Source organism: Eleginops maclovinus, chromosome 13, assembly GCF_036324505.1.
Source record: "Eleginops maclovinus isolate JMC-PN-2008 ecotype Puerto Natales chromosome 13, JC_Emac_rtc_rv5, whole genome shotgun sequence".
Taxonomy (NCBI): domain Eukaryota; kingdom Metazoa; phylum Chordata; class Actinopteri; order Perciformes; family Eleginopidae; genus Eleginops; species Eleginops maclovinus.
In genome coordinates, this window is record NC_086361.1 from 22,820,258 (window position 1) to 22,839,485 (window position 19,228).

Below are 19,228 nucleotides of genomic sequence, written 5' to 3' on the forward strand. Positions count from 1 at the left end.
CACACTTCCCAGCGAACAGATTTATTATTTCATCTGTTTGTCTTTTAGTGTTACCAAAAAGTACCAAAATGTTTAAAATAGTGCAAAAGAAATACAGTTTAGTGAGAACATAATGATGCAATAACAAAATAACATATATACAGTTGAATAAAATACATAACATGGGTAGAAGTCTGTAAAGAAACTGATTATACAGGTAGAAAACGATCTGATATTAATGCATTTGAAGCTTCGAGACGCCTCCATTGGACTCCTTTGTTTACTTTCACCTCACAACACCTGCGCTCCTATTGGCTAGCCCTGTACATGATAGGTCAAGGGGCGGGACATCTTTAAGCAGGTTGTCCAATCACAACAGAGCCGGCCCTTAACCAATCAGAGCAGACTGGGCTCTGGTTTCAGACAGAGGGGAAAAGAGGTGCTGCAGCACAGGCAGTATGAGAAACATAAAGAGCTTTCTGAACATTAGAGCATGGAGACGTGTCAGAGGCACCAGCATACACCTGAACATGAGCAGAGTATGTCCTGTCTAAATGAAAAATCGGTACTGTACCCGCTCTGCACATGACAGCAGAAAGACTGTTGGTCTGTCCTCAAGTGGCCAAAAACAATTAATGCTGCGCTCTCACACACGCCGTATTGATTTAAAGATAATCAACTCTCTTGTTCTCAATCAGGAGCGGCAGAGAATGGAAACTAATATGTGCGAGTTCAGACGTCTCTGATTTCAATTAATTCAAATTGATGCATCTAATCAGCGTTTTCATAACGTCTTATTTTCACGTTATAGATTTGATTGTGAACTTTAATTAAGATCTCCTCAAATATTCACATCTCTGAACTGCATCTTCGATTCTTTACAACGTTATTTACTGACAAGCGTGGAAAGGTAAAGGGATTAAGGAGTCAGATTTGATGAGCAGAGCCACTGCAGAAAGCTAATTTGGTAGAAAAACCGACTGAAATCCACCCGTAAGATTCAGATTCTTCAAGATGCCTTTTCTTAACGAGATTGGAGGCTCAGTTGGATTAAATTTCCACTCTGAAGAGCTCCATTTTCACTTTAAAAAGCCAGATTCCCACCTTGACGGAGGACAGGATGCCGCATGATGACCGCGGCTGCTTTAATAACCCCTGGGTGCGAGTAAATATGACTTATGTGTCACTGTGAGAGGTGAGAGGAGATGAGAATCCACTTGAAACAGGTTTCCAATTAAAAAAGCTAATTTGGCAAACGGTTTGAGGTGAGGGGTTCTCGACTCCAATCTCAGAGCTCAGATTAGCATAATTGCCCATAAAGGCTGATTTAACGTCCTCAAAACTTAATTCGGGAACATGTCCCCTCTCTTTCCGGGGTTGTTTTTTAGGGGGGAGAAGGAGCCAATCAGTGCATCTGGGTGAACGACCTCACATAGGTTGGGTGGGGAAAGGTCTCTTGTAGCACAAGGAGGTGTCATCCGCTCAGGAAATTCAATTACTTCTTCGACGTAGGGAAAGGTCTCGGTGACTTTGACACACAGATGCTTGTTGGTTTGAGACAAAGTGGTGGATCTTCACTTTGGACGTTTTTTACCTCTGAATGTTGGATTCTGGAGGTACGAAGACAAATGTATTTTGGGATTAAATGTTCTGAATACATTTTTTATCATTTAGATTTTATTGTACAGATTTGATAGATTTTACTTTTTGAATTACGTTTAAAAAAGCATTTGTTTACAAGGCATAAATAACAACAGAATAAATACAGTTAAAACTAAAATATGTGAAATAACTAAATAACATCTGGAAATAAATCAAACCAAAAAGATGTGTAATTTAAAAAATACCAATGAAAATAAATAAAAACAAATAAATAAAAGAAAAAATATATTTAAAATTTAAAAAACCACAAAAAATAAATAAAAATGAATAAAGCAAAAAATGTATGAAATAAAAAAAATACCAACACAAAAGAAAATGATGAAACTAATATGGATAATAAATAAAATAGCAAAAAAACTAAAAGTGTTCTTTTGTGTTTGGTTTTCTGTTTGGAGAGAGATCTGAGATAAGCGTTTTTAGGGTTTGGTTTTTTGTTGCACCTTCTCATTTTATTATTTATACTGTCATTTGTGAAGTTTTTCATCTGCTATTTATTGTAATCTCAATTAATTCACGTTTTATTTCGTTGTTCACAGGAGACCAGGATCAACTGCATCCGGATTGCTCGCAAAGGTAACACTTGTTTTCCCTTTTTCCAAAACTGAATGTGTGCTTCGTGAACATTTGCACATCATTAAGTCATTACCACATTAATTATGATTCTTAAATTGGCAATCACAGAGGCTTTCTGCTGGTCCCTCTTTTGTGCTTTACAGCATGCAGAGAGGTGGTTTTAAACACTGGTAATTATCTCAGTGTAGTAGGAGGCTCAACCTCATGGTAATTGCAAACATCGGAGCCAAGTGAAACTAAAGTGAGAAAGCTTTAGTCAAATTTACAATAATAACAATAATAATAGATTTAGTTTATATACATACACTACATACTGATATACACCTGAACATCAGCAGGAGAGGACTCTTTAAAGTAGAGACGCTACATACTGATATACACCTGAACATCAGCAGGAGAGGACTCTTTAAAGTAGAGACACTACATACTGATATACACCTGAACATCAGCAGGAGAGGACTCTTTAAAGTAGAGACTACATACTGATATACACCTGAACATCAGCAGGAGAGGACTCTTTAAAGTAGAGACGCTACATACTGATATACACCTGAACATCAGCAGGAGAGGACTCTTTAAAGTAGAGACACTACATACTGATATACACCTGAACATCAGCAGGAGAGGACTCTTTAAAGTAGAGACGCTACATACTGATATACACCTGAACATCAGCAGGAGAGGACTCTTTAAAGTACAGACACTACATACTGATATACACCTGAACATCAGCAGGAGAGGACTCTTTAAAGTAGAGACACTACATACTGATATACACCTGAACATCAGCAGGAGAGGACTCTTTAAAGTAGAGACACTACATACTGATATACACCTGAACATCAGCAGGAGAGGACTCTTTAAAGTAGAGACGCTACATACTGATATACACCTGACATCAGTCAGGAGAGGACTCTTTAAAGTAGAGACGCCACATACTGATATACTCCACAGAGGTCTGGGGGTAAAGCTTTTAATCTGAGGCTCTTGAACCTCACAATCATAATGTAAGTGTAAAAGGTAACGCACTCACAATATTTCCTGCTGCCTTGGCCGTGGCGGATCGTAAGACTGTAATGGATCATCATGATTAAAATAACTAGGAAAATAATGAGGTCTTACTGGGGACTTGTTGCCCCGCTGACTCCTTTTGTTAAATTGTGTGTGCAATTACTGCTGGAGAAAATGCTTTCATTATCCATCGTGATGGGGGTATGAAAAATAAGAAGCTGTATTCTGAGAAATGCTTCAACACTGGAGTGATGTCTGTTCCTCTTACATCAGAATCACAAATATAAATCATCTCTATGTAATCTTAAAATCAGTGTGTGTGTGTGTGTGTTATGGGTTGCATGTCCACTGGGGTTTTGAGGCGGATGTAGTGTTGCTCTGGTGCTGCAAAGAGAGGAAGCCCCCTCTAAAACCTCCCCTCACCAGAGACCCGGGAGGAGAAGGTGAAAGCGAACAAAGTCTCCCTCGCACTGTTCCTCTTGAATTACTGACACTGACATTTTGGAAAACCCCTTTCGGGCTCGCATGGCTTTGAAATGCAGCTCGGGTTCCTTTTTTATTTCCTTTCCCAGTAGAGGAAGCAAGGCAGGAGTGTTTGCTCGAGAGACGGACACGGATAGAAAGCTCTCAAACAAAAGGCGGGAGGAAATGAAGTTGTTCCCCTCGTTCCTTCCCTCCTGATTCACGCCTGCTAGGTAGATTGGATTCCCCTCCCCGAACTCTTCTCTTATCTGAAGTGCGATGGCTTCAAAGAATCCTCTTACTGTCGTCTGCTGGGGGGGGTCGTATAGGAGATTTGTTGCCGCCCTCTTTTACAACTTCATGGTCGAACAAAATTGTGTTTGTTTAGAGTGTTGTATCCCTGAACCTGCTGCAGACTCTCCACACAGCTCCAAACTTTCAACTTACATTTTCAAACATGTGTTATTTAGATAAACAAATTAGACTTTGAGAATCTAAATTGTTCCTCTCTCTCCATAAAGAAGATTCAAACTTAAAACGTGTTTTTTTTAAAAGCTTAACAACTATTTGTATTTAATATCTGCTGTTGCTAGGCAGAGAAGAGCACCGCTGCTTTCAGGAACACAGCGTTACGCAATGCAGAAGCGCCGTATTTCAGGAGGATTATTTTACTGCTGCTTTGGAAACTAATTATATTTGGAAATATTACATTAACTCTCATGATTACATTTGTATTATTACATAATATCCTTAAACAAGTAAGTACAAGTGTTATCTGGACAAACTCATTACATTTGGGGAATCTAAATAGTGTCTTTCTCATCTTTTAATGAGATTAAAACCTGTTTAAAAAGTGCTTTTTTAAGTCTTACAACAAAAGTACTCGATACATAAAGGATAACGCTTACAACTACAGGCAGAATCAAAATCAGCAATCCCAGTCAGGGGAGACTGCAATGTTACAGCAAAGAAACAGTGCACATAAAAGGTCAAAACTGAAGCTAATAGACTTAGATGTTACATAAAGATGCAAGCAAACATCAAAGATATATATAAAAGAGGTGTGTGTTCGCAGCTCTCTCAAAAGTCTGAACTATGGAAGTAGAAGGCAAAAGAGGGTATATTATAGTGTTAGTGCAGCAAAGTAAAAGCACTTCTGCTCCAAAGTAGAAGTAGGAACACAATTTATGCAGACTCGCCCTCTTTAAGGTAACCAATAAGGTGTATAGGAGACTTTTTAAAAACTGTAGCAGTGCAAAGTCTAGAAGACATGCTGATGTTCCTCTGTCAGCTTCCCACACACTCGCTCCAGGCCCGGCAGCGAGGTGGTGCTTCCCCTCCGTGCCACTCCGGAGCTGCTCTTTTTCTCGGATGAAATGCAGCGAACATTACAAATCATTACAAATCATTACAAATCAAATCGTCTTGAAAGGCTTTTTTTTATTCACGTCAGCTCAGCCGTTTAGCCTCTGAAACTGTAGCTTAAAATGTGTGTGACAGTTCAATGGAGAGGCCCAGACCTTTGTGTGAAACCGGCTTATATAACATAGATGTGTAAATGGAGAATATTTGATCTCAGTTTGGTAAATTGTTTTTCTTCTCTGCCCTCTTATTTTAATTTTCTGTGGATGCTGTAAATGCAAAACCAACACTTCCTGCACATGTTGATGAATTTAGCACAGTTTAGGTTTGGAAACAATGAAATCATTAAACAAAACCAGTGAAATACACAATTCACTGTTCCTATCAAACCGTAGTACCTACACATGGTAATACACTCTTTAACTTCAGTTGGCATCGATGCACAGATGTGTAGTTCTGTGTTTACTGCATCATCTGAGTACTCATCATCCGTAGGTATTGACCTGGAAATCGATTTCATCGCCATGTTGAAGGACATCTCATTTCTCCAAATGCACATCGAGGATCGAGGAGCTATAACCGAGGACGCACTCCTTATCCTCTGGGGATTGTATTTCCGGCGTGTCGCACGGCTGGGCTTTTGAAGCCCTTTGATTATCATATACGAGCTATTATTTCAAAATTATTTTTGAAATAATAGCTCATATGAGAAAATAGTGGGACATTTTAAAAAGCCAAACTTTGCAAAAAAGTGAGAAATATGTAAAAAAAATCTGACTTTTTAGGAAATTTAGATTATTTTTGAAAATGTCACTGTTACAACAGATTCCAAAGGTCTTTTATTTTGAAACTGTACATCAGAATGGCCATATTATCCAAGTGGCCTGTGGCCTGCTAGAACCCTGACGTGGAAAGATGTTAAGATTTATGGACAAAAATAAGGATAATTTAGAATAAATAGTCTGAAATTAAAAAAGTCGAAATTTGGAAGAAAAAAAATCTGAAGTTTGAAAAGAAAATAGAAAGGGAAACAAATTGGGAGTCAAAGTGTGAATGAAGAAGATTAGGGCCACATGAAGAAGCACTTAGAATAGTGAGAAGATAATGGGACATTTGTAAAAGTTGAACTTTAGAAAAAAAGTCAGAATTTTGAAGCTTTTTTAAAATTAAAAGCTGCTACAAAAATACAGAAACTGAAGGAGCAGGCGAGGTTGAACTAAAGGAAAAGTAGCAAACAAACCGTGAAGACTTGGGAGACGAGAGGGCAGCCAAGGGGAATCCAAAACATCGGGGCCAAACAGAGGAACGACAAACTGACGGAGAACACTCGGGAAGACTAAATCCACACAGGACAACACAGCTGGGGAGGGGAGATGAAACACATTGAGACTATCAGGGGGGAAAACATAGGAAGTAAAGGCACAAGGAGAAAATACCTGTCAAAATAAAACAAACACTCATAGCATTGGGACACACTGAAACCAGCAGAGGTGATTAGAGTAAACTTGGGACACGGCATGGATCAAAGAATCTGTACTCATGACATCCAGCTAATTTACAACAGTAAAGCCACACCTGACTGCTCTCTATTTCCTGAAGAGTTCGAAACTCTCCCACTCCTGCAGTCTGAAGAGCAACTTTATTGTGATAGCAGCACATTTCAGCTTCAGGCCCCCCATCATAAAACACATTGCAGCTGAGCAGGCCTCTGCACTGTGCTGTGTAATTTCTTCCCACAGGATTTTCTTTAGCAAGGACCCATCGCTGGATTTGGTGCAATGAAATTTACCACGATTTCTAAAAATGTCCCCCCTGAAAAGCAGAGTGTGATTATTGCAGGACTGTCAGACGGCATTGTCTGCCAGGAGCTACAGTCATCAGCAGCTTATCCCCCCCCCTCCCACCCCAGCTGCAGACAAAGGGCCGAAGCATCATTTCATTTCAAAATACTGAGATGTTGTCCAATTTCTGACGGGAGCTGCCAAGACATGCCGGAGTTATGATTCGCTCTCTGCGTTTTATATATTTAGCTCCAGATGTTGTCACTTAGACTCTATCTGTAGGAATGATTTGGTTCTGTAATCAACAGAGATCCCCTGCAATGGAGAACAGGAAGAAAAGCGTCACTCTCTGCTTTATCTTCTAATAACAAATGTGTTTTGAGACACACAAATATCCATCTATACTTTATTACAGCCCTCGTTTGTCTTGAAGTACTTAATGGTACCTTTCAGCTGTTTTTTGGAGAGGTTTTGAAATCTTTTTGGTGTACTGCCTTATTTGTTTTCTCCTCTGTGAGGTTAATCGAGAGTGTAGTTATAATACTCCTCAATTTCTCACCTTTTGGGATGAGGCACAGCAGGAAGCCCGGATGATTCATACAGACGGGGGTTTCATGGAGACAGAAATGCTCTGCGAGTGTGACACACGGGTAGGAGGGCATTAGCTGCAGGAATGAGAGCGTGCATCAGTTCGGGGAGATAACAGGAGCGTGGTTTTTCTGAAGCTAAACGGGATGTGCCTCTTACCAACTTCTAACCATGGAGGATTCTGTAACCATGGCAGGATTACTGTACGGACTCCATCAGGATCTATCCGTCACTCATTGTATAAATTAGACTTGAAAGACTCGTGAGCTGACGTCTTTTGAAGCTGATATGTTATCACCAGGCTGCTCAATGCATGATAACTATAAGGAAGCCCACCTCAGTGAGAGGGAGGCTGGGTATCAAACTTTCAGGTACCTGTGTGACAGCTTAGAGCAGATGTGTGCCAAATGTATGCTCTATTTTCTGCCCAAATAAGACATGTTTAGTTACTCCTCTCCTCTCTTCTAACCCTGCAGCTGCCTGTAAGGACTCCAAGCGAGCGCTGGAGGTTTCCCAGCATGCCGAGGACATGGGTCTGATCCTGGGTGCCTGTGCCGGGGGCCTAGTGGTCCTCATCCTGCTGCTGGGCGCCATCGTCATCATCGTGAAGAAGGGGTGAGTGTCTGTGAGAGAGTGAGAAAGGGGGGTTACACGCTGACGCTCTCGACACTCATTGTTCCCGATCCAGAGCAGTGAATCTATCTCCCTCCCAGCTGGCAGCCGGGGTCTATTGAAGAAAGCGTTTTGGCAGAGAGAGTGAATTACAACCAGAGTTAGTGGAATGGTAGAGCATTAATCCTGAAAACTCTCCCCGCCTGCCGCTGCCTCAGCCAAGCTTTTGTGTTTCATCTCATCTTTTAATTTCAAGGTCTGCGTGCTTTGGCTGAGCACACTCAGACGCTACAGAGCTGGCTGGCCACGCTCCACCTGCAGATTACCTCCGCCGCCCGACGCACCTGCAGTGTGTTCTTCCTGCGGTCACCGGGCGGCGGAGGAACACTCATCTGGTGTGAAATATTTCATCAAGGGGCATGTTATTCCATTGCCCACTCAGTTACATGAGGCGAGCAGCTGCGAGGTGCCAGTGGATGGGCTGGTAATTGGTTAGGAAGGTTGTTTTTGGAAAGGGAACTTTTTCCGCCCTGAGGGATTTTCTCTCGGAGAATAGAGGCAGAGTGAATGGATGTCTGGAAGAAGGCAGAGACTGATAACATTCAGAGGCATAAAAAGACAGCCACATAGGAGAAGGTGGGAGGGGGGGACATGTTTATATTCAGCCACCAGATGTTGTCAATCATTTACAGTCAGACTGTATGTGTGAATGTGATTTGGTTGTGTAATCAAAAGGACAATTAGAGATCCCGTGCAATGGAAAAGAAAAAGACGTTCCAGGGCGTGCTGCACCACAAAACTCAGCTTTGGAGAAATGCGTCGCTTTCTGCAAGTGGAGGAGCAATTTGTTTAGCATCAGACATAACAAATTGGTTTGGAGACACACACATATCCAACAATACCTAACTGCAATCCTTTCATTTTGTTTTGAAACACTTTAAAGCACATTTTTGAGAGGTTCTGGATAGATTTGCCACAGAAAAGATGCCAAGAAACACTGCTTACTAACTGCCTTCTAAATCCTTAATGCTTTAACAGTTCAACATGAAATTTGGTAGATCCATTAACAAGAAGTGAAGGAGTCTGAACTTGTAAAATGTAAAGACTTCGGGTTTTAGATTTGGAAGACAATTAGGATTCAAGTAAAAAGCGAGTGAATTTGTATTATTTTTTGAGAATGTGAATTCACCGTCCCCTGTTTTCATTCCTAAATAAAGTAAATAATAGATGTTTTTGCATTTACTGATGCAAGTCGGTTCTTCAATTTATAAAGGCCCTGTTCTACGTTTGGGAGTATTTCCTTTTCCAGGCAGAAAAATAAAGAGCTTTTGAATTAAAGCCTGGAAAATGTTCCACTAAAGCCCTTATTTGAACCTGAAAATGAGCCGAACATGTCCATCTTTAAACCATTAACCATTCCTCTGTGATGCTAACATGCTAAGTTTGTTCATGCCTTTAAACATTTTCTGCAGGATGAAATTTAGAAACGATTAAAGCTTCCGGAAAACAGCTAAATAAATACATGAAATTCCCAGTAAACCTCAGAAAAAGTGATGTTTCCATTGCTCCAGAGCTGGGTTTGTGTGCAGCAGCTCTCCCCTCCAGGCTTTGCTCCATGATTGCTTGCTGACAACATTTCAACGCACTGAGCATCTTCATTAATCTTCCTGATGCCCGTCATGATAAACCATAGTCACCTCTCTTTTTTTTTTTCTCCTGGCTCTCTCTGTCTCTCCTCCTCCTTCATGCTAATCAGAAGGGACTTCTATCCTTACCCTTACTACCCGTAAGTTACTCTTTTATCCATCTTCCTCCCCATCGCCATCCTCCCCCCTTTGCTTGCCCTAGGACAGTGCAAATGAGCATCGTTATCTCACCTCATCCTCCAGTATAGACCCCCTCTTCCTCCTCCTCTTCCTCCTCCTTTCACCACACCACCTCCACTCTGTTGCTATCACCAAATCGCACTTTCCCCTTCGTCCAGTTTCAATCTTGTAGTCCTTTATATTCCCCCCCCGCCCAGTCCAATTTCTCATCTCCTCACCCGCCCTCCTTTCCTTTTCTTTCCTTATCTCTTTGCCTCTCATTCTCTATTATCACTCCCTGTCCTCCCCCCCCGTCTCTCTGGCTCTCCCACCCACCTCTCTCTGCATCTGTACAGTAGGAAGAAGGTGGCCATCAACAAGGCGGCCATGTCCTACAGGCAGGAGAAGAGTCGGAAGCTGAGCTCGTTGGACTGCAGCATGACGGAACAGAGCACGCTGCAGCAGGACGAGAGGATGGCCAACTCCTTCATGGACGCCCACGGGTGCAACACTCGCAGTAAGAGAACATATGGGTGCTCTCAAGTAAAGTGTCGGGAGAGAGAGGAGAGGAAAATCCTGCTTCCTGACCTTCAGCCATGTTTGGTTTCAAGCATGTGTCCGAGTTGACACAGAAAACTATTTATCCCAGGGAAAATAAATAATGGAATGTAAATATTCTGTAAAATATATAATAAGTCCCAAAGTTTACATTTATTTAAACATGTATATATTTTAATCTGCATGTGTTTGTGTTCCCAGACGAGCAGCGCAGCTCCGTGAACGAGTCGAGCAGTCTGCTGGGAGGCTCTCCGCAGCGCCACAGTCGCAGGAAGAGTTCTCCCTATCACACGGGTCAGCTGCACCCTGCTGTGAGGGTGGCCGACCTGCTGCAGCACATCAACCAGATGAAGACGGCCGAGGGGTACGGCTTCAAACAGGAGTACGAGGTGAGGAGGAGGAGGAGCAGGGGGAAAAACAGGAGAAGTGGAGGTGCAAGTTAAGTCGAGGTTTGGAGGCGAAGGCGTCAGAATTCTGTCTTTTTTTTTTCCAGAATTATGAGATTTTTGGGAAAAACTTCTAAATTATGAGATTTTAGGAAAAATATCAGCTTTTTTTCATTTTGAGAAAAATTCAGAATATTCTCAAGGAATTCAAAATTCAGAAATTTCCAGAAAAAAGTCAGAATTTTTAGGAAATACTTAGAATTTTGGATTTACAGATACACGTCATAATTCTGAATACAATTAAATATTAAATTACTTGAAAAAATCTGAATTTCTTACAAACAATTATACAGTATCTGACGTAAAAATGAAAATCTTTGCAAATTTGATTCCAGGGGAAAACCATAGAAAGGAGAACCATGGCTTTAATGAATCTTGCTTCAGATGTCCATGTAGTTTTGGATGTGTGCTGTTTATATCTGTGAAGCAAAGGGGGTCGTATCTGTGGGATATAATTCCTCCAACACTTGGACCCCCCTGTCTCCAGCTGGTATAGAAAAGGTGTGGAAACAACAGTACAGACGGCATCATTTACTCACTTTTATTTGCAGTTTTAATATATCACCATTGTGTTACTGAACTTTTTAATATTCACGAGGATCCTTCATCTGCAGATAAACTAAACTTTCTGCAGCTTTTTCAAACTCTGACTTTAATATAACGTGCTACACATCAACCTGTTGTGAGGAGCATTTTATTTTTTTTGCATTTCCACCTGAAGGATGCCAGATGCACTTTTTCAATTCATTAAAATCCCTAAAGGGCCAACAGATTCCCCCCCCCCCCCACACCAAAATCAATATGTGGGCCGCTCTTTCAGTCCTCAGTCTGGCTCCCCATCGCCTGGAGAAATAAAGGAGATGAAGGGGGATCACTTCACTTCTCTGTCAGACTTCATAACCCTTATTTCCCACAGGGTTGTGCTGCTGCCATTGATCAGATGCTTTGCAAGGCATTGTGTGTGTGGTGTGGTGTGGGAGGGGGGGGGGTTTGAATGAGTTGGGCAACTTGGTGTGGGTTGTGGTTTTGTATGTGTTGTGCTTGGGAAGCCAGCATCTGGAACCGGAGCTGGTGAATAAACACGTTGACAGAGAGCATGTCATCCTCCATGACGGATGCAGCCCTCCCGGGTAAATCTGTCATATTGTATTCACCTGGATCTCCTGGACGCCCCCCCCCACACTGCACACTGCAGCATGACAATATGATGAAAAGCCAGAGCCATTATGTAAAGCCCAACCCATGACAACAACCAGTTTGATCCTTTAAATGCTACTTTATACAGTTCAACTCTAAGGGGGCGACTTAACGTTATCACAGAGAACATTAGCCTCCTTTAGCTTAGCGGTGGTGACCTGAAGTCATGTGACCGTGCTGTAGTTCCTTTATAGCCCAACATTAGCCTCCTTTAGCTTAGCGGTGGTGACGTGAAGTCATGTGACCGTGTTGTAGTTCCTTTATAGCCCAACATTAGCCTCCTTTAGCTTAGCGGTGGTGACGTGAAGTCATGTGACCGTGCTGTAGTTCCTTTATAGCCCAACATTAGCCGCCTTTAGCTTAGCGGTGGTGACGTGAAGTCATGTGACCGTGCTGTAGTTCCTTTATAGCCCAACATTAGCCTCCTTTAGCTTAGCGGTGGTGACGCGAAGTCACGTGACCGTCCTGTAGTTCCTTTATAGCCCAACATTAGCCACCTTTAGCTTAGCGGTGGAGACGTGAAGTCATGTGACCGTGCTGTAGTTCCTTTGTAGCCCAACATTAGCCTCCTTTAGCTTTGCAGCGATGACGTGAAGTCATTTGGCCAACATTGATTCAGTTTAGGAAGGTCTATTCAGGTCATTAAAATTTCATTAGTCAATTTTGTGCTAATGGTTTAGCGTTAGCAAAATATGTGCAGATTGGAACATATTTAACAAAAACATACTTGTTTCTTAAAGACCTCAAACAAATCTTTCCATCTTCTGTCAGTCATCAGGTGACAGTGATGCCACTTAATCTGTCATAAAAGCTTATAAGGGGCAGAATCATATCAATATTTTATACTGAATGTAAACTATCATGATTGACAAGATAATGATTGGTCCCTGTGGAAAACTTAGCAGGCTACAATATATGTTGAGAAAATGAATAAATACCAAGGGATTCTTGTTTAGTTTTGGGATGGATTTTATATTTTTATATATATTATCTATTGTTATTTTTACTTCTCTATGAATCTCTAATTATTTCTGCTGTCTTAGTGCTGCTGTTACACCTGAAATTGCCCTCTGGGGATCAATACAGGCTTATTTGTTTCATGAATACCCATTGTTTTCTGAGTTCTACTTATTATATACCACATATTGAATCTTTAAGTCTTAAGCATTTCTAAAAGAGAAGAAATAAATGAAGTGAATCTCCATGAAGGTGAAATGGTTTTTGTTGTGGTTGCTGGACGAAGGTGGGTTTCTCCATCAGGATTAGAGCAGACATTCCCTGCACAGTGACAGATGCACTCCTCCCATCAGTGAGCTTTGTGAGTCTGTCGGGGGTCCCAGCTGGTCCCAGTATGGTCCTTCTCAACACAGGGATGGGATATTGGAAAGACAGCAGAATGAGAGCCTGGATGTGCTTACCAACAAAGCAGGAAGATCTGGACGTGACATTCAATAACTGAAGCCAGCCCCGTCTATACTCGTATACATTTTTTAGCTTATGTGCTGCAAGGGGGTCTAAAGACGGCGGGTGTTGTGTGTGGTGCAGAGTGTAAAACCCTGTATTTAACGGTGTACAACTGTATTTCTAGCCAAAGGATGTTACCATAATGTTGAATAACTTCCTAACACACAACATACAGTATGCCGCTGTGTTCAGAGTGCAGGAATAAATAAAAAATGGTATTAAAAAAAGGAATGTCTTATAGTAATTGTCCTATTCAGGCATCCTTTGATCAAAACTGATATTACAACACAAATAAATTCACCTGCCAAACCTTATTAGATAAATACAAACTTGTTTTAGTTGTTCTCAAGTTATAAACACAGGATATAGAAAACAAATTACATCAGATTGGAAAACACCTTTCCCTCTCTGGTCTGGTGTTTCTCACATTGATTTACATTCAATGACGGATCTCCTTGCACCAGCAGCAGGTTTAGTAGATGTCATAAACAGCTGTCTCAGAGTTAGCAGTATAACACAGAGGTATTATAGAGCGACGGTTCCTTATAGCAGCCAGCCTCACGCTGTGTGCAGAATAAGAATGACTGCCGTCCTCCGTCTCGAGGCCGTCTCTCCGTGCAGCGAGTCGTCTCTCCTCGCTGTTGTTGTGGCAGATGTCTGTTGATGACTTGGCAAGACGCTATAATAGAGAAGTTGTTCAGACAACCTCAGGGGTTGGAGCAAATCAACAAAGTCATCTCTTTAGAGAGGGAAGGAATGAGACCTAAAAGCCTGAAATTAGTCAGCCTTTTAGCACTTTTAGATCCCTCATCTCAAAGTTCTATCAACAATAGTTTTGTTTAGAAGTCTGAAATAAAGTCTGTGGCTTAGCGGTGGTGACCTGAAGTCATGTGACCGTGCTGTAGTTCCTTTATAGCCCAACATTCGCCGCCTTTAGCTTAGCGGTGGTGACGTGAAGTCATGTGACCGTGCTGTAGTTCCTTTATAGCCCAACATTAGCCTCCTTTAGCTTAGCGGTGGTGACGTGAAGTCATGTGACCGTGCTGTAGTTCCTTTATAGCCCAACATTAGCCTCCTTTAGCTTAGCGGTGGTGACGTGAAGTCATGTGACCGTGCTGTAGTTCCTTTATAGCCCAACATTAGCCTCCTTTAGCTTAGCGGTGGTGACGTGAAGTCATGTGACCGTGCTGTAGTTCCTTTATAGTCCAACATTAGCCGCCTTTAGCTTAGCGGTGGTGACGTGAAGTCATGTGACCGTGCTGTAGTTCCTTTATAGCCCAACATTAGCCTCCTTTAGCTTAGCGGTGGTGACGTGAAGTCATGTGACCGTGCTGTAGTTCCTTTATAGCCCAACATTAGCCGCCTTTAGCTTAGCGGTGATGACCTGAAGTCATGTGACCGTGCTGTAGTTCCTGTATAGCCCAACATTAGGTTTTTTTTAAAAATGTTTTTAAGAATTTTTTGGGCAACCAGTGCCAGGTCAGAAACAGGGAGACAGGGGAAGACGTGCGGCAAAGGGACCCAGGCCGGATTCGAACCCGGGGGGATCGCATGGGGATCAAACCCCAGTATATGGCCGCCTGCTCTACCCACTGAGCTATACGACGGCCAACAACATTAGCTTTTTACTTCAGAAATCATAACGTGGTGTCCTTGTGATACTAACTTCCAGGTCTGCCTACAAAAAAAAAAGACATCCCTGCATCTGTTAATCTTGAATGTGTTTGTGTTTGTTTATCAAACTTATTTTAGATTTTTTTATTTTCCTTGCAGAGTTTTTTTGATGGCTGGGATGTCACGAAAAAGAAGGACAAGACCAAAGGAAGGCATGATAGCTTGCTTAGCCGTAAGTACTGTGTGGGGTTACATTAAAGCAACATTAATACTAACTCTGTCACTGTCTTTACTGCAGGTTACTGCTCACCTTAACATTTATAACCCCTTTTTTACACACTGTACATTTTATTGCCATTTAACAACAGTATGAGTCTGCCAAAACCACCATCATCATCTAAGTGCCTGTATTTCTTATCCGTCTGACTTCTTTTTATCAGTGTTGCCTTTCCTGATTACTTTGCTTTGTCATTTATCTTGATAAAAACAAAGGTAGACTGTTCTTGTAAACCTCTAAAGATTCACCCTTTAGTTCAACCTTCATTTCATTTGAATCTGACGTGGAGGATAACCTGAGGTCTGCTTTTATATTAGAAAAGCCAATATGTTCACTGATGGAGTCTGTCTTGTAATTTCATTATCAGAATATTTTTTGTGCGTTTTAGACGATCGCCATCGAGTCAAGCTCCACTCGCTGCTTGCAGACCCGAGCTCCGACTATGTCAACGCCAACTACATCGACGTAAGTCACCTTCAGTCGTGTTTGTCCTCCTTCTCCCTCCTCTCTTCACTCTGCTGACAGCTCTGCCTTAAGGGCTCCTACAAGTCATATTCTATTGTGGTGCTTGACCAGAGGACATGTCCGCACACCATCTGATGTACTGTGATCTCTCTGTCATTCAGTATCATACAGCAACATACATCCATGTGTGCGACTTCATACAGCCGAGGTTTCAACCTAGAGATCCCACAAGAGCCCGTAAGCTCCGAGCAACTCGCCTCATGACTCATCCAAATTCTCTGAAAGGCCACATAGCACCTCAATTTGAGTCACTATAACCCGGCTGATCCTTTCATCTACCTTCAGATATTTTGATCTCACCTACAGTTCAGCTCGAGTGAGTTATCAGGCAGCCTCTCGAGTCCCTGCAGCAGAGCACACTCCCGCCAGACCATATGTTGACAGATTTTGTGCTACATGGCCCCCCAAAAAACTTATTTCAAAGACTTTTTTCCTCCAGCACATGCCAGGTAATTGAGGGGTCACTTGAAGGCGATTATGAAAAACTCAACAGTCCTTGCATGCTGTTTAACCTCCTTTGTTTCAATCGAACAAAAGGGAATATGAAGTGGGAAGAAGGAGCCCTATCGGTAATGGTAGCCGGCGTATGTGGGTGGTATTGGTTAAAGCCAAACGTCAAAGCCTACTGTGCCACTTTATCCCCTTTATTGCTCAGCGAGGGCTCCATTAGGACAAAAGCTCCAAGGACCTTTCTGTCATTAAGTGTGCCGTCTACAGCATGTCATGCCAAGACCCCTGGCTCCCAACTCTGAAGCAAAAATTATTCCAAATGATTCATTGAGAGACGCCAAGGTTGGAACAAATGGGGTTTTTCTTCTTTAAAGGTTAAACGGGAAAGTTCTAGCCTTTTCTCTCTCCCTATTATTCACATGCAGGTTAAGAAAATGTCTTTATTGGCATGGCTAGGAGTAGATTTAGTTTGCTTTTTTATGTAAACCTCTACGGGTTTACAGAACATGACAGATCTGACGGATGAAGAAGGGTTTTCAGAACAGATTTCATTAAAAATAAAACATCTACCCACTCCATTCGGGACAAAAGAGCCACGCTGATGTTTTTTTTAGGCAATCAGGGTTAAATAAGTACAAAAAGAACTCCTAAAGCTGAAAAGGTCATCTTAAATAAAAGATAAGAGCTTCTAGTGTCGTTAATTCACACTCCTACCCAAGAAAAGAAGGATGTTCTTTAGATTTTGAGGAATATTTCTTGGATTTTCTATACCTAGAATGCTATTTTACTGTCCGACCAATTATATCATTGATTTACTGAAGACTCTCCTCCAAAAATAAATGAATATATACACATTCTAGCCAACAGTGAGTGTTCTGTTAGTTTGAACTTTTAAAAAAAACTTTGATCCAATGCAACAAAAGTAGTACTTCAAAATTAGAAGCGACTTTTCTGTGTCACCTCTTCACATGTTCCTTTTGTCAGCGTCTAAAGCTGACAGGTGTAACGCAGAAGCGACACCGCCATCACCAGAGTGTGGAGAGATGGTGCGTTTACTGTCTGTTAGTTTCTTCTTCTTCTCCTTCTTCTCCTCCTTCTTCTCCTTCTCCTTCTCCTTCTCCTTCTCCTCCTTCTTCTCCTTCTCCTTCTTCTTCTTGCTCTGGTGCCCAGGACGGGACGCCTGTCACACTCGTGTTGGAATCAGCAGTAATTGGTTGGGAGAAAGACAAATGAGAGTGGGACGTAACTGCTGAGCAGATACATCCGAAAGTCACAACTCCCAGCTTTGGCTTGAAATGTATTAAACTTTATGTCTTTGTTTGTCTGTGTGGCATCATGGAAGGAGAAGACAACACACTTAATTGACCATTTCAACCTAAAGTACACTTGGAGATTTCCACTTTTATACAATTTAGCTCATTCAACTTTGAACTTCTAACTCTACTTATTTATTAATTAATTCCCTCACTGATGAGCAATCATTGTAAGGCTCCACGTTTAATATAATATCCTCATTGCCTATGTTTCGTGTGATATTGACTTTTTTTGGCTTATTTTTATCGTCTAAATTGATCATTTTGTTGAATGTTTTGTCCTTTTGCGCTTAACGTTGTTGAGGACACCATTGAAAATGAGAAGGTGCATCTCAAAGGGGTTATTACTTACTAAGAATTTACCCAAAACTAAGTGAATTGGATATTTTAGTGGTCTTTCCCATTGATGATCACAGGAAACAAGTTTAGAGATCTACTTCCTGCTCTGCCAATTTTCCATTCATGGACTAATATTCACTTTTGGTTTTTACCCCAAAGTGGTTTTACTAATCTGTTGGATAACAACTTTTCTTATCGTCATGTGAATGTTTACCAATGTGTTCCCAGATCTCACGAACCTTCGGAGTACATCTACATGTTATAGTTGACTGCCAAAAAACAAGTCAGCTAACTGTCTACTCAACCTTGGTGCCAAACTAGAAGGGCACTCAGATTGCGCAATCCTCTGCCAAGTCTGTTTACATAAGTGAAAAATAATATGAGTGTCCGCCCTGTGAATCGGATGCTCGCCAAACTTCAATGGTAGCTTCATTTGCTCATGCTTCACCCTTCCAATGCATTTTATGAAAATTTGGCTTGTATTTGTCCAAATAATTGCTAAAAACATCACCTTTTTGTGGTTGCAAAATGTCAATATTGCACAATAATGGGAAACTGGAAAATGATGTTTAACCACAATTGTTGTGTCCAATGCAAGGATTTTTATGCGAGTGTTTCAACTATTGGTTGTAGTTAAGGACAGACTAATTGAATTGAACTTGTGCATGAAAGTTTGACGCACACCAATCCCCGATCACAACTTTCCCATCCTCTTATCACTTGCACACTTCTTCCTGGTGTTCATAGTAAGGTCATCTAATATGTAATTAGCATCCAACTGCTGCAGAGCACCGGCAACTTTTGAAGAAGAAGTGTTAACCTTGAGCAATTAACACAAAAAAAATGGTTTGAATGACATTCTGTATCTCCCGAAGGCATCATCCCCACTATGAACTCTTTCATTAAAGAACTTGCTAAAGTGTCAATTACCACCAAGGACAACCATGTCATCACTGGCTTTAGATCAAAGACTAGTTTCTCTTTAGGCCTCTTTATTTAAAGCTATTTATGTAGATGTAGGATGGTGAAAGTGATAGACTCAGAGGAAAAACTACACAAGAAAGACTAAATGGGCCTTTTGTGGGAATTTGAGTCTTTTGAACATTATTCTCTCCACAGGTCCTCAAGGCAAGCTGCTCTCTAACTATTCATTACCCTCTTTCCTCATATTTAATCACAATAACTAGCTCTTGTTTCCTCCCCTACTTTC

At 41.4% G+C, this 19,228-nt stretch overlaps 1 protein-coding gene across 1 annotated transcript in view; it reads left to right on the top strand.

Moving 5' to 3' along the window:
* ptprua (protein tyrosine phosphatase receptor type Ua) overlaps nt 1-19,228 on the top strand; it is a 187,213-nt gene that overhangs the window by 142,215 nt on the left and 25,770 nt on the right. Inside the window, 7 exon segments of the mRNA XM_063899996.1 lie at nt 2,178-2,214; nt 7,895-8,033; nt 9,787-9,816; nt 10,195-10,352; nt 10,595-10,782; nt 15,274-15,346; nt 15,780-15,856. Of these exon segments, the coding sequence (XP_063756066.1) occupies nt 2,178-2,214; nt 7,895-8,033; nt 9,787-9,816; nt 10,195-10,352; nt 10,595-10,782; nt 15,274-15,346; nt 15,780-15,856 (702 nt within the window).